The 16644-nt window shown below is 37.7% G+C and overlaps 1 protein-coding gene across 2 annotated transcripts in view; it reads right to left on the minus strand.

The window, feature by feature from the left end:
- LOC134793634 (bifunctional heparan sulfate N-deacetylase/N-sulfotransferase) overlaps nucleotides 1–16644 on the minus strand; it is a 168421-nt gene that overhangs the window by 72571 nt on the left and 79206 nt on the right. For both annotated transcript variants that reach the window (XM_063765264.1, XM_063765265.1), the window contains exon 2: nucleotides 827–1412. In XM_063765264.1, coding sequence (XP_063621334.1) covers nucleotides 827–1026 — 200 coding nt within the window. In that variant the 5' untranslated portion in view covers nucleotides 1027–1412. The remainder of the gene's footprint in view (nucleotides 1–826; nucleotides 1413–16644) is intronic.

Raw genomic sequence — 16644 nt, forward strand, 5'->3', positions numbered from 1 at the left:
TAGTGTAAGTTCGTAATCTGTATTGAAATTTCATTGAAATATTACCTACTATCAACCTTTCTTCTTTTGTTCATAATTCATAAAGAACCTTTGAGCGAAAAATTCCGCTTCTGTAGCAAAATGGCCTCGAGTGTTCCAATTGCCTGTAAATTTAATGACCTACAACGTGCTGTAACAGAATTTCACTATCGATCCGATCAAAGCTCTATCACGTTTTGCTCTTCGCAGCGATCAAATATGAATACGGATTCAGGCATCGTTGCCACTTAGACCATGCCGAAACAAGGTTAGTTTTTGATACATTACCTACTTATAAGAAAACGTCCCTAAACTTTAATAAAGCCATATACGTAAGTTGCAAATATCAGTAACGACCGCCCCCGCTTTTAAAAAATTAAATTGCCCATTTGCTATCACGATTAGATAGTAGTAATGCTCAACTTTTTTTAAATGTGTATTTATGGGGTTGTATATACTGTTCAATACCTAATCAAATGTTTACTCTCGGAATTGAACGGTTTTACCTTACAAGATAAGTACAACGCGTCGAAACTTGATTGATTGTATCCCGAGAATGTGTGAGTTGTCATTGCAAAAAACGGGTGAAATTTGACAGTCTACCAACGCAATGGTTGCGTTGCAATGCAGTGTGATTGGAGTGCATCAGAACGCAACCTCGCGCGGCGACCGAATCAGCAACGTTTGGAATGGTTGGCGCGGTAGCTAGCGGTGTCAACACTGGTTTGTTTAAAAAAAACTCCCAGTCCAAATGCTTAATGTTTTAGCAAATTTAAGTTTTATATTAATAAGTATAAATGAAAATTACCTTGTTAACGGAGCCGTCACATAATAAGTATAGAAGAATATTGTGAGGACGGATAGCAGCATGACGCCGGCGACGCATTTCCTCACGTTGACGTGGCTGGCCAACCAAAAGCAACAACGCGGCGCCGAGCTCTTGTGCGCGTGCGCGTATTCACCGCTCTCCAGCAACGGCGCGCGCGCTCCTCTACTCTCACCACCCATGCTTAAACCTACACACACTATATGTACACAGAACAGTAACACTTAGGCCTCTACTACACTGTAAAAATGTCCCCAACTATCTATCTTGGAACCCGAACGGCTGGGTTTGTCCTTGGTGGTGACGCTTTTTGTCGCCACTTTCCGTGTTTCCACATTTCATAGCGTTGTGACAGTGAAGCAGAGCGCGGTTGCGCGGGTAGTTGGAGTGTGCGTGCGCCGCGATAAACGGCCATGTCGTGGTGACCAGCGCAGTCTCCGTTTTAAAATGGCCGCCGGCGCATTATGGCGGGTTGTGCTCATCACGGCGACGGCGTGCTCCACTGGGCGAGCTACGGCATCCGTCCTGGCGATCGGCCGGCGCTATTGAACGCGCTCATTTGTTTTGCCTGCAACAACGAAAAACTTAATGTTAGGTAAGTTAAAAAAGGAACTCTAATCTTCATCTGTATAACATACACAAGTTGTCATTTATTTCTATTTGGAGTTTTGACGTCAAATCTGTATTTGAACGCAACACGGTCATGGGGGCCGAATAATTTGATTATTAATTCTAATAATATTGGTAAGTGTATTTATAACGGAGCTCTATTAGGAAAGAGGCTCAATTTCATTAAAAGTGCTGTCAGCGATATAAAATGTCTGTTGTAAAAGTAGAGGACGATCAGCAATCAATAACAATCATCGTAAACTGCTAAAGCCAACTCACTTATTGCTAATGCAAACCCGTTCCGTTCAGAAAGTTTTATGGACAAAACATTATTTTATGGGCAGTTTTACGAGACGTCGTTTTATATAAATAGGAAAACAATTTGGCCTAATTCGATAGAAATAAAGAATAGAGGGTATAGGGACCCTGTATACCTTAATATAATACCTTATTTATTACCTTTATACTTTATACCTTATTAATTTCAGTTACAAAATTACTACATTAAAACAGACTAATATAAAGCTGCAGTTACAGAAAGTTTAATATTTTAAGAAGCAGAAGAGGAAATAAAAGTTTATGCGGAAGAAATACCATGTTGCATATAAATGTAAGAAAAATAAACGACTAATTTTGAATACGCATAATCAAGACATTATGATCCTGTTATTGTGCTTAATTTACCGTTCAACTCATCTTTATTAGGTTACTTATTGTAAGTAAAATACTTATTTTGTACTCTGTCAATCCAATTAACCTTAAGTATTCAATCATCCTATATATATATATGCCTCTTTTGGAATTTCCTGTACCTACTTATATTTATATTGCTGAGGTAGTATTTAATAATGTTGTATAATACAGAAAAAATTACCTACATGACACGAGGAATAGTTATTTGTACAACAAGAGATCAAAGTTTGATATTTCTTCAAGTGCTTATTTTGAGTCCCGTGCAAGCGAAAGATTCTATAATAGATCCACGAGCGATGCGAGTGAATCTAATTTAGAATCTTGAGCGTAGTAAGGGACTCAAAAGCGCACGAGATGTAAATAACTTTGATCTCGTGTAGTACACAAAATTTTTCACCCTTAGCAGTGAGAACATACCTATTAGACAACTTGAAAAATGTAATCCTTCTTCATCACTTAATACCTGCACTCCTGTTTTCTTAAGATTTACAATTAAGTTTAATTAACGCAATCGAACACAAAAACAAAACGTAATAATAAGTTTCAGTTAAATAATATGGAAATAACGAACATCAACTGACACTTCAATCGACAGCTTTTTTTTTTAAACTTTGTAAGATATGGTCCGAATTGCGGATACCTACGTACTATATTTTATGTACGTACTATATATATTTTTTGAGTTCATTATTTTAATTGTACAATAAAATACCGAAAATATAGTATTGTACCAGTTTTTATCAAATCTTAAACTTTATTTATATTAATTAATTATTAAGAATTCATACTCGTACGTGGTTTGGAACGATGCGGTCTGAAGTTTTCGGGCGTCTATTATAAACCGTCAATATAATTACCGTTTTAACTTTTTTTTGTCTGTTTCTTTTTGCTAACAGTGTGAAAGGGACAGAGATAATAAAACCCAAGTATTTCGAACTTGTATTAGACCCCGCATGTTGAAATGACATTTGACCATAAAGGTCACTTGAATGTCGTTTTGTCTCACTCAGTGAGCAAAATGTCATTTTGTCTCACTCAGTGAGCAAAATCGCATTTTGCTCACTGTTTTTAAGAAGCAAAGTACCCTCGTTCGAGCTGCTGAGGTGAAAAGTATTTTTCACCACACCAGCTCAGAAAGACTTACTTTGCACTTCAAAAACGGATAGCAAAGTTGCACTTGCATGTGAGGCAAAGTAATCAAATGCAAATTTTGAGTTGTTTTCTTATGTTTGCTGGTAGAATTGACTTTTAAATGATGATTTTGGATGATAAATATTTAATAACATTCGTTTGAATTGGGTGTGTAATGATCCGTATAACAATTTTTGATATATTTTCAAAAGATATAACAACTTTTGATATAATTTCATGGTGTATAATCACTTAAGCGGTATAATGAACTTTTGATATAACAACAAAATAACTATTTTCATGGGGTATAATGCTTAATCGATATAAAAGCTATTTGATATAACGTTTACTGGATATAATGAATATTTGTTATAAGTATTTATGGTATAATGTATTCTAATGTATAAAAATAAGTTGAGGTTTGTCAGTACTTAAATAGTTATTTGTTTTACAAGGGGGCAAAGTTGTTGTTTAACCGCTCGTGCTAATATTGATACCCGAGTAAGCGAAAGATTCCAAAATTGAACCACGAGCGTAGCGAGTGGTCCGAAAAATGGAATCTTGAGGGTGCGAGGGTTTCAAAGCACGAGGGTTAAACAAAATTTGCCCCCGAGTGAAACACAAAATTTTTCACCACACAAACCCGAAACAAATATTAAATGTAAAATATCAAACAAAATCAAACCAAATCATATCCAAATGAATGTTATTAAATATTTATCATCCAAAATCATTTAAAAGTCAATTCTAACAGCAAACATAAGAAAACAACTCAAAATTTGCATTTGATTACTTTGCCTCACATGTGATTAAAATACAACTTTTGCTATCAGTTTTTGAAGTGCAAAGTAAGCCTTTCCGAGCTGGTGTGGTGAAAAAACATTTATCTATCTCTTATTTCGTCTGCATGGGATCGTGCGTTCAAGCGAACCGAAGCGAAGTGGTAGAAGCGAAACGTATCGAGGATTTCCATTACTTATTCCTAAAAAAAGTAAAGTAGTAAAAAAATCGGTTCTGGCGATTCGCCGGCCGCTACCGCGGCACGCTCGCTTCGCTCGCTCGGCTCGCGCGCAGTAGGGTCGCAGTTCTACCTAACACTCCTCCTCGCTTCGCTCGTCGTCGTACCTAACTGAGACCTGCGTTAAGTTCTTATACGTAGGTTGTTATAATAGTAGTAAATATTACAAATTATACCAGTACTACATTATGCCAACTGAGCGTTATATCGAACATAATTATATCACATATACGTTATACGCTGTTAATGTTAGATTAGAAGTTGTTATATTACAAGTTCATTATACTTGACGATAGTTAGACTCTCTAAGAATATACCATGTATTGTTATATCAATAGTGCATTATGTCCCTCAATCGTTATATCGACTAAAAATATATCAAAAGTTGTTATATGGACCGTTACGCACCCGTTTGAATTTGATTTGCTTTGATTTTGTTTGATATTTTACATTTAATATTTGCTTCGGGTTGGTGTGGTGAAAAATTTTGTGTTTCACTCGGGGCCAAATTTTGTTTAACCCTGGTGCTTTGAAACCCTCGCAACGCTCAAGATTCCAATTTTCGAACCACTCGCTACGCTCGTGGTTCAATTTTGGAATCTTTCGCTTGCTCGGGTATCAATATTAGCACGAGCGGTTAAACAACAACTTTGCCCCCTTGTAAAACAAATAACTATTGTAGCGTGCTTTAAGGGGCCCACTGATTAACAGTCCGCCGGACGGTATCGGCCTGTCAGTTAGAACAAAATTTTGACAGTTCCGAACAACTGACAGGCCGACACCGGCCGGCGGACTGTTAATCAGTGGGCCCCTTTATGAACCAGCTACTATTGCGGAACATATGCAAGAAGAACAAACTTCGGGGTGGTTAAGGACCGGAATAAGTGGCGTTGCATGTGTTCAGCACGTCGGCGCCAACTGAGGTAAAACTCACGCATCCTTTATGGGCCTGCCCTCATAACGACTCCACCTACGTTAATTGAATCAATATTTAAAAATCGTCACAAAGGTCAACCCTACATGTTGACCGTTCGCGTTGCACGAATTTTAATAGGCCGTTAAACGATAAAGGCAAATGTAAAAAAACCTATTCGCAATCGGACACAATGGCCAGTATCGCAATATGCTGATATCTTCCGATACCCATTAATATAATTTACTGGATATTAGTACAGTGCTTTTCATCCGCAGCATTTTTCATTGTTTCGCCGAAGTTTACACAGCGATGTTTGTCGATGTCAATCCACACTGTCCCTAAACGACTAGACTCGAAGCGCTATTCTCGTGCATGAATATTCAATTGGTTATTTACGTTGGTTGTAAACTTTAAAGATAGAATCCCGACCATTTCCAAGAAAGAACGACAGTTTTTGTCGATTTGTGCAACTAAGTGCAATATTAAGCTTATTTAAGAAGGATATGACGGTATAGTCATTAGAGTATAAAACCTCTATTAACCTTATCGTATAGGTACAAAAGAATTCTTTAGCGGAAAAAGTAAGTAAAGAATTTATCGTTATAGTCTGTCGTTAAATTGAAAGTGCCTTTTTATTTTACTGTACGTAAAGCTGTTATTTTTATTACACCCGTCCTGTAATTTAGGTATGATTTTATTAATATCAATTTGTTATGTGGGATCTTGGAGATTGGCGATCCGTGAACATTTCAGCCGTCCGCTTGTATAAATTCGACCTTTGCGTTATTTGAATTGAATTGAAGGGTTTACATTGAAACATTTCTTTGCAACCCCAAAACAAATCCATTCAGCCGTGAAATTAGAGGAGAGATCCTCAAATTTCAGAATTAAATTTGATTAAAAAGTTAAGTGATGAATGCGAAACCAAATTCGGGCAACTGTGAAAACCTTTTTGTTTCCGATCTGTGTTTCACCACATGATTGTAATTAAGGAATGAACATAAAAGGTTAAGGACAAGAAAAGAGCATCATTTCGTTCGGACATAATTACTTACCCCGATATATTGATGGTAGCTTGTCGAAGGGTAAAAATGCTATTTGGTCCATTTGACGAACATTATTTTTTTCAAGTTCTTCAGCCGTACTGAATCGGTTGAAAATCGCGTTAATGTACGACAATAATTATTATGTGAACAATTTGGCGTATTGGTAATGTATATTTGACGAGTAAAAGTATGGACGCCCCTCACAACCCTCACCCCGCTCGACCCTCAGCACTGAGGAGAACGAAGCAAGGAGGAGGAGGAAAAGTATGACGAAATCGTTGGCGCTAAGGTAGTGCGATGGTGGGAAGGAAACGCGCTTGGAATCCGAGATGGTACGACCCTTTGAATATTAACTAGTGGATGACCCGGCCGCAGCCGTAACTGGGCCACTAATCTACGGGACTGTTGGAAAGGTTAATTCCAACTGCCGGCCCTCTAGACGCGTTTTTACGATTCCGTGAATTGCTTACGATTTGGGATTGGCTTTCATCTGCTCGTCCGGATGAAATTGAAAGTGACCCATGCTTAAGAATTCCCTATAGCGTCTTAGTAATTTAAATCGAGTCCGTTTGCGCTCCACGCTCATGGATTGATATTTACACTCACAATTTTACAGTTTTTTCAACCGCTCGTGTATTCAATTCCGTGTTTAAAAGTGGCAACATAACATTTCGCTGTAACATTCTCACAACGCAAATTATCGTACTAAATTCATAAATAATTACCGAGGAACTGAAATGTCACGAATAACGTAACACACGTATGCCCACTTGCACCATTCCACTAACCTGGGGTTAACCGGTTAAACCTGGAATTACCATGGTTACCAGTACAATTTGACACTAGGTTAAGAGTTTAACCGCTTAACCACGGGTTAGTGGGATGGTGTGCCTTAGACGCTCAGAAGTACACTGCCTTAAAAATATTTTTGGCTGCATCAATCATGTGAAAAGGTTTTATGTTCAATTTCATTCCGATACCCAATGGATAAATTGAAGGTGCTAGGGGCCGTGATTGACGTACGCCTAGATGGACTGATCGAAATTACAAGGGTTCCCTTTATAGGAGCAATTAACCTGCGAGGGCTTTAAAACATTTAATTGACGACGTCAGCTAATAGGTATCGCGAACTTATTTATGATAGCTAACCTGGACAAGTAAAAATATTGCATGTCGCTAATCAGTTTTTATTTCGTTTGAACGGAGACGGTATATGCGTTTACGGTGCGGTACTTTGTTTGTATGGGAAAGTGAAATTCGGCCGAGCTTGCTGCGGACTCTTAATGGGAACATTTACATTAAGAGTCCGCAGCAAGCTCGGCCGAATTTCACCTTCCCATACAAAGAAAGTTTCGTTCCCATTTTAAAACTATGTATTGTATAGATGAGGCCAATCAAATGAGATTTTTTCGCACGCTGGAAATCGTTTTAGTACCTTCATTAGGTCCTAAATGCGTGTAATCCTAGTTTGCTCAATCCCAGGAGGTGTGCACAAGACAGGAGGCTTATTCCGTAGTTCAAACAAAAACGTCACTTTTGACACTAACACATCTAATCCATATCGTTTCAAGTTCTATTAATTGACGTATCTTAAAGTTCAAATCTGGCAGTATGTCTACGCCAAAGATAACTAACTAACTCTATATAAACGGCAAAGCGAACAGGAACAAAGCTCGAGATAAAAATGAACTCCAACAACTACTTATCACGCTGATATAACTATAAAAACTTTTGCCGTAATGCGAACAAATTCCTTATACAGTTCCATAAAATTGATTACCAGCGGAATGCGAAAAGTTTTTTAAGAAATAATTTATCTTCTAAGAATGAACTAGGTGACCGTGCGGCGCCCGAAGGAGAGATGGCACCCGTGGAATCGATCCGAATTTTCAATACACGATATAAAAGAGTTAGGAAGGTTTGCCTCTTCATTTACTTTATGGTACTTAATACCATTTTTTAAAGGATTCTTAATAGCTTTAATTCGGTCTTTGTTAACTAGAACTACGTTAGAGTCTGTGCGGAAAGACGAGTCGTAGAATGTATTGGTTTCCATATATTCCACGACTATTCTCTTTCCGCACAGACTCTACTACACCGTTTTTTTTTTTATTTCCGTTAATTTCAAGGGTACATTCCTGAGCTTAAATCAAGTAACTTTCTCAAAGACACCGGTATTCTAATTAACTCCATTTCGGAGATAATCAATAATTTATTTTTTTCCTATAAGGCCTCTACAAGCGTGGACACTTGCCTTAGGGCCGGTTTACATATTGATTAGTGTTTAGAATGAGTTCATAGATTTGCTATTAAACTTAAGTACAATCTCGGTCGATCGATGTTCGAAATGATATTGATATGTCACAGATTTCAATTGTTTGGTTGAGTTAAATGTGATGCCCGTGTTACAACAACGCTATATGCTACATTTAATTACTTTTTAAACTATTTTTTTTATTCAAAAAAAAGCAAAAAAAAAACATATTTTTTTTAAGTTAACTATGCCATTTAGTTCTCTTAAACGTACTTAACCATACCCCGAAGTTAAAGGAATTCAATAAAAACACGGTGTATATTAGTAAGTATTCAAATAAATATAACTTGAAATGTTTTAAGTTGAATGTTCCATAAATGTCAAATGTTTGTGTAATATGACAACAAAGCTTACATAGCTAAGTATCTACGATATTACACGCGGAAACAATGTTTCGATGACACGTTAAAAATCCCCTCGTGTATAACCTACAGAAAAATAAATAGGAAAAGCCATTAACACATAGTTTAGGCACAGCAATAGGCTAGACACAATAAAACTAAATGCGTAGTTGTTGTGTAGTCACCCATAAGCTATTATTACTCAAATATTAATGAACTTGCGAGTCAAGGTTGAAAGTAATATTACTTTGTCCCGGGTGGCTTTTAGAGTTAACCTCTGGGAACGTATAGAAGCGGTTCTAATGAGAAAATAACTCACGTTTCTCACTAAACCATATATTAAATTTTTCATTTTCCGTATGCTTAGGTACCTATTCGCAATTCCAAAACACTGCCCGCGTTTTATGGTTATTTATTACATGAATGTTTGGCGAAGGGAATGTAAACTAGCAGGAGCTAATACCTAACCGTGTAAATTTGGAGCGCAATATTAAAGTTAGCGCCAAAATCTGCATATTTTACAATTCAACTCGCCAAAAAATGTTTTGATTAAGCTGGAAAGACTAATTAAATCATAAAAAACGGTATAACAATGCCAATTGTTTTGTTTGTCAAGGAGTTTAGAGCTGTGACAAATTATTCGGCCCAAAATTGTAAATAGAAATATAATTTATTGTGTTCTATGGGCTAACGAGTTTACAACTTGACGGAAGCTTAAATTTTCAGCGAGATTCGATTACAAAGTCCACGGTAAAGTTCAATACATCACGGTGACACAACTATAAAGAGTTTAGTTCGAAAGATATCGGTATTATTTGGTTGGAAAGACAACGCTTTCTTGGAGGTGACAAGGAAGGGCCAACTTAATATAACTTTGCTCGTTCTCCACACCTCACCTCGCCCGGTTTGGAAACCCGCATAATAATGCTCCGTTAACATCAAACTCCAATAATGTGCGGATCACGCCTCTAAAGCCGTGTACATACACCCGAGTTACCGATCTAATTTACGTATGCGGAAAGAGCTTTGTGATGATTTGTACGGGACCAGATCGCGTTCGTTAACTCGTTGAGTGTGCGTGCACATGTGCATGTGATCATTGTGATCAAGGCCTGTTGTTGTGTAATATGTTGCGCGCCATGATGGCCAGTTCAATATACGTATGTGCATTTATTTGGTATTTTATTAAAGTTCTGTTGCGATAAAAAAATATTGCTCGAAATTGAGTCTGATTTAAATGTGAAATCAAATGAAGTTTTATAAATGTCACAATTCAAAGAATAAGTCTCAACTCAAATTTACCAAAGCAAACACATCTTGACACATTAGAATACCTATATGTTAAAAAGCACAGCAATACATCTATAATGTATTTTCACATTTTACACAATAGTAATAGTTTTTAACAAAATACAAGGTAAATTTGTTTAGGACTTAAAATAATATTTCTAAAGCCTGAATCCCACTCCTGTTCCATAACAGTTGTCACGCGTCATACACGCCAATCAAATCCAAAAAGCAACGACTAGCGCACAAACAAACCGCCTATAAATACACAGTGTGTAAAAACGGTGTTGTGAAACACGCGCGAAAGTTTACAGCAATGCGTTTTTTTTAGATTTTACTACAATTTATAATCGGTTTTCAATGGTTATAGCAAATTACTTGGTGAATCACGGGTTGTATAAAGTATTGGGACTATTGGGTGTAGCGCCGCCGGCCGCCGGTTGTTAATGACTACATTAGTATTTTGATACCTAGCTGACATTGGCCAAATAGTGTTTAATACTGTCCCAACGAAAGTTGACTTACATGTCACGAAGTGCGCTATCGTCATATCAATATTAGATCAATAACAGATTTTTAAATATGAAGACATTACAACGCGTACGGGGTGTTGAAATCTTGCTTCCTGACATAGTAACCTAATACCTATACAATGTTTTGAACTGAGCCTGGGGATCGTTTCATTGATTCGTTTGTATATAAATCCTTTATATAAAATATGTCCTAACTAGCTAAACATACTTATAAAAAAATTCATGTATAGAATATGTAACAATTTTACTTCATGCACTTTGTTTCATAAAGATATTATTATTTTAAACGGATCTAAACATTTCTTTCCTTTCCTTACAATTTTCGCTACAGTCGAGATATACTGCCCGATTCGAACTTTAAAGTTCGAATCGGGCCGATAAATATGCTACGGTGGGTTACGGCGTAGCACTTCGTAGTAAAGCTATATTATATTTTAGTTTAAATTTAGTACTACTGTTACGCAAGCGAGAATGCATCATTTTGACAACTTACAATAAGTATACATTTGAATTGGCTTCTTGGTCTTAAACCGATTTTATATTCATTCATTGTGTATGCCCGTGAGACTTAGGGCCTGATTCGGATTTTGAAATAGACATCTATTAGATATCTTTTAGACATCACCAAGATAACGATATGTTTAAGATCTAACCTGTCAAATTTGACATTTGCGCGATTCTGGAGATACACTTGAACGATTTCCACAGGATATGACTTAGAGATCCAATTCACATCTAATAGATATCTTACTCTATCTAACGTAAAAGTGCAAAAGAGAACTAGTTGATATCTAAACTATAACGTATCTAGAATGGATCTAGTACGTGTCGCCTCTTGTGAATACGTTGAAGTTCGAATACGGCAGACAGTGATATCAAATTATACATATATACTATATAAGTAGGTATATGGTGTGGTATTCTACAAATCTTTTCTGTCAATTGAGGAGGTAATGCTAACACACTCTTAATTTTGCATTTTGTACTGAATCACTATTTATACATATATTATGTTATGAACCAATAATGTATACGTTGAATTGAAACTGTTGTGGAAACTGGTACATATTTAAGAACTAGAACTTAGCTTATTATACCAGTCGCAATACCTACAAACTGTTTGCAGCAACTTTGTTAGCATGTATATAAAGTGACTTCCTGGAGCCAGATGGTGGGACCTTAATTATCTCTTGAGCCGTGGTTTTGGGTTAATTAGACAAAATGTTAATAATTGGAAAAGTAATAGCTTCGAAGCTGGAACTATGATGACTAATTTAACCACTTTTTAATTCTGCTTTGTATTTAGCTTGTAATTAAAAATGGAACATGAATTCATATTTGTCGTAGTGTAGTATTTATACCAAGAATCGTCAGTTACTGATCCCAGTTATTTATCACCGTTGGCTCATTAATCATTATTGATCAAATATTGAATTAATATTCATTACCATTAAGTAGGTATATTCTCACGCTTTATGCAAGATAACAATTAGTAAGTGTAATTGTTTTATAATGTTATTAGACAAAGGGATGTAGTATTGCGGGGCCAGTGGCCGGGGATCGAGGCGGGGAGCGCAGTAGCGTCATTAGGGTACGAGCGAAGACCGCGGCTCCCGCATATTTGGTCAAGATTAATTGCCCCAAAACATCATCTGTCAACCCCGGCGACATTCCGACGACATTTTGTTTGCCATACAAATAGTGCTCCATGTCCGCCCTAAGCACAGAATACATACGTGTTATTTCCTTGTTGGACGTCTCTCCACTTTAATAGACAACATGCACTTACAAAATGCACATTACGTTCGTGTTTTCGGAAGCGAAGTTGAATTTATTTATACGCAGAAACTGTTCAGAATAAAACAAGGCACGCCGCTTTATAATTTATTTGCTGAATATCTTACCTGGTTGTTTCATTTGCTAAATGCTGGCTGCAGGGCGAACTACAATCGAGCTCTAATTGTGATTCCACTAATTTGCATCGGGCGCTGGCTTACCGCGTGCCTGCCGCTTGCTGCTAGGCGTGTCCTTCTTTCGCGGGGACCTTGTGATTGTAAGTATCTTTTATTGCAGAAGAAAGGGTAACTAACTGCTAATTATAACTGCTAACTTAAAAAAAAAAAAACAAACTTCATTATTCTTACCCGCATGCACCACGCGCACTCAAGCGTGTTATACATGGATTTTGGTTTCTGTGCCACTGCGTAACTTGTCACAGTGACAACCAAAAGGGTCACGTAGCGTAGGGTAAATATAACGCGTACCTATGAATCCCACTATTAGAAATCTCAAATTGACACTGCGACTTACAAACTTACGAAGTGGCATAGAAATCTCTGTGAATTTCAATTCGGGTACCACTGCAATTACCACCAAAATTGCAGTCAAACACCGGCACAATCAAAGCACCGTTGCCCACTCTCACGAGCAATATAACGTGTTAGTACAAAGGCAGATGCAGCAAACAGGTAATTCTAATTAGCGCACAATATGAGCCAATGAACAATATCACGAATATTGTGCAACGATCTGCTATCAGGTATTAGGAATATATTATTGAAAACGCATTTTCTTTTCAAACAAAGTGTAATCACAGCGGCGTTTTGACAAAGTGCATCGCCTGCTTCTATTAAATTATGCGAGTGGCACTGGCTTTACACGATTAGAGTAAATTTATGCAAGACATTATCCGAGGACAGCGCCGTCGCATAACAACGCCTTCAGTGTCCGAGCGCTTGCTGCGGCGCGCCGCCCGCCTTTATGAAACCCTCCGCATGATATATGGGGTGTGTGCCACCACATTATTGCTTCTTTGAGGATCTTTTAAAGATATGTGCATACGACCGCGTCTTTTTCTGGAAAATCAACTTTCAAGTTAATATCAGCGAGCAAGTTATAAAGGGGCTCGTTTTGTAGTAGGTGCGCGGCGGAGAACGGTATTTTTCGCTAATGACGGCGGGGCCCGCAGAGCCGGGCCGCGGCCGCGTGATAATCCTCCCGACCATTAGGCCCGGCTACTCGCTCGCAAATCGTCCGCATATTTTGGCCAAGATTAATTGTTCTCGAATATCATCTATCACAGTGAGCTCTCTCGTGACGGTCGTCAGCATTGCGCGCGACGTTTTATTTGAAGCACAATGGTCCTCGTTCAAAAGCCCCGCAGGTTGAAGAAGGTAATTAAATTTTTGTTCAGAATTATAGCTCCGTTTAAAACAACTGTTATTATTCAAACTTAAGGAGCGAAAAATTTTATTTGGCGTCTTTATAAACGGTAACCGGGGTGGTAGTAATAATTGGTTATATTAGGAGCAGGTGGCAGCGTGCTTGTACTGGCCGTTTTGTGGGTAGGAAAACCAGCGACAAGCATTGCTGAGGCTACGTACAATTACCACACTGTAACGAAAACTTAAGCAGAAATTGCAGACTAAATTTTCTATATACGCCACTGCAGTAAAATATAACATAAAACAATAAAAGTTACACAATTAAGAAAATGGACAATTCCTACCATCACAACGACCATTATTATGCGAAATAGAAGAGGCACGTTCCATCAAGACATTTACATAATCCATTAATTAACCATTTAAACATTCTAAGTCCCAATTTAGATAGATGAAATTAGAACGATTAGAGTCTCGCCGAAAAGATAAATCTCTAGTTAAAAATCTCCTGCGTCGAGTTTATTGCGGAACGGACAAGTACAAATCGAGTCAATCTTTTTTTGTCAGAGACGAAACACCGGAACGCGTCTGCATTTCAGCATTTTCAATGTGTAAAGTTCGAATATCCATCAAGCCAACCTTTTTTCAATAACGCTACCACAGGGATCTCATCCGAAGCAATTTTTCGAGTAATTTATCCCTTAGATCGGGAGTGTCCATTGGCTTTTACTGACATTGAGTTTGTTTCCGCCGGTCGGAACAATTTATCAGCGGAAGCTATTTCCCCAGGATCCGCGGGCCGCCGCGGCTATCGTCATGTAGCCGATACTTTTTGTTAAGTACCTGTTCATTTAATAATGGACAGGTAGGTAACAATACGTGTCAATACAGTAGGTACAATAGATTTACTACGTTTTTTTCCTGACCTTCAATGTGTCTAGAAACATTAGTCATGACTTATATTTTCTATCTTTTATTTCTATTGGTGGTACTATTATTATTTGACCACAATATTTGGAACACTTATACTACTTACCATAAAAACACTGAGTACTAGATAGGATCAGTCTGGTCAAAGGATCTGCACTGCAAGGGAGAGATTGTATATGCACGCAAAAGGAGTTGATTAAAGAGCTAGCCTGGCTACGTAGCGGGCGACAATGAATATTCAGAGCATAGCGTTAAGGTGGTTCGCCTAGGTTACTCAAAACTTAACTCTCGCTAGATGGCACCACTTTTGCAAAATTTCAGGTTTTATTTTTTTGTGAAATGGTCATGGTATTTGTATACTTAAAAGTATGTTTCGCGCACTCTTTAAATAAATATTGAACTATTAAAATAAACATTGAATACTTCATTGTGCAAAAACCACCTTTTTAATTCGACGGAGTGTTGCTGTCACGCTTTTTCCTACTATTACTCACACATGCAAACAGTGTTTCCGTGATCCTTGTAGTAGACAATTTCACACAACGTAAGTATGTTGCAATAGCGTAACGGTATGTTCGTGGAAATACGTGCAAGAGGATTGGGGTTCAAGACTGGTGCGAGTAGGTAATTTCTTTTTGTTTATTTTAGTCTTTTTGTGTTATCTTACCTTTAAACGAGCAATTATTATATATATATTTTTATTTATATATTTGGATGATATCAGAAACGGCTCTAACGATTTCAATGAAATTTGCTATAAGGGGTTGGATCTCTTAGCTAGGTCTGATCTGTGAGAAAACGCGCATTTTCGAGTTTTTATATGTTTTCTAAGCTTTGGTCGGTCTCCCAGATATTCAATCTCTTCTTCCTCGCGTGGGGTCCGCTTGGCATCTAATCCCAGAATTGGCATGGGCACTAGTTTTTACGAAAGCGACTGCCCTGACCTTCCAACCCAGAGAGTTAACTTATTGGGATTAGTCCAGTTTCCTCACATTGTTTTCTTTCACCGAAAAATAGGTATCGGTATATAAATAGGTTTCGGTAAATAGGTATCAAATGATATTTCGTACCAAATATCATTGGTACGAGCTGGGGTTAGAACCCGCGACCTCCGGATTGCAAGTCGCACGCGCTTTCCGCTAGGCCACCACCGCTCCCCCAGATATTCAGTATTAGTTGGTATTAGGGTATGTGCGGAAAGAGAAGAGTCGTAGAATGTATGGGCTCCCCTACATTTCAAGACTCTTCTCTTTCCGCACAGACTCTATCAATAAATTACTTTATCAACGTTTTCAAAAAAAATATTCAATACCTGATTTTCACAGCTTTTAGGGTTCCGTACCCAAAGGGTAAAACGGGACCCTATTACTAAGACTCCGCTGTCCGTCCGTCCGTCCGTCTGTATGTCACCAGGCTGTATCTCACGAACCGTGATAGCTAGACAGTTGAAATTTTCACAGATGATGTATTTCTGTTGCCGCTATAACAACAAATACTAAAAACAGAATAAAATAAAGATTTAAGTGGGGCTCCCATACAACAAACGTGATTTTTGACCGAAGTTAAGCAACGTCGGGCGGGGTCAGTACTTGGATGGGTGACCCTTTTTTATAGATAATGGTACGGAACCCTTCGTTTGCGAGTCCGACTCGCACTTGGCCGGTTTTACCTAAAATAAAATGAAAACATTTATTTAAGTATTTTTTTTATTTTGAATTCAAGTACAAGTACATTTTTTTCATATTTGTTATCCGTAGTAGTCCCTGTACCTGAAAGAAATATAATATCATGAATCATGATAGGAAAAAATCTCTGATG

Source organism: Cydia splendana, chromosome 9 (genome assembly GCF_910591565.1).
Source record: "Cydia splendana chromosome 9, ilCydSple1.2, whole genome shotgun sequence".
NCBI lineage: Eukaryota > Metazoa > Arthropoda > Insecta > Lepidoptera > Tortricidae > Cydia > Cydia splendana.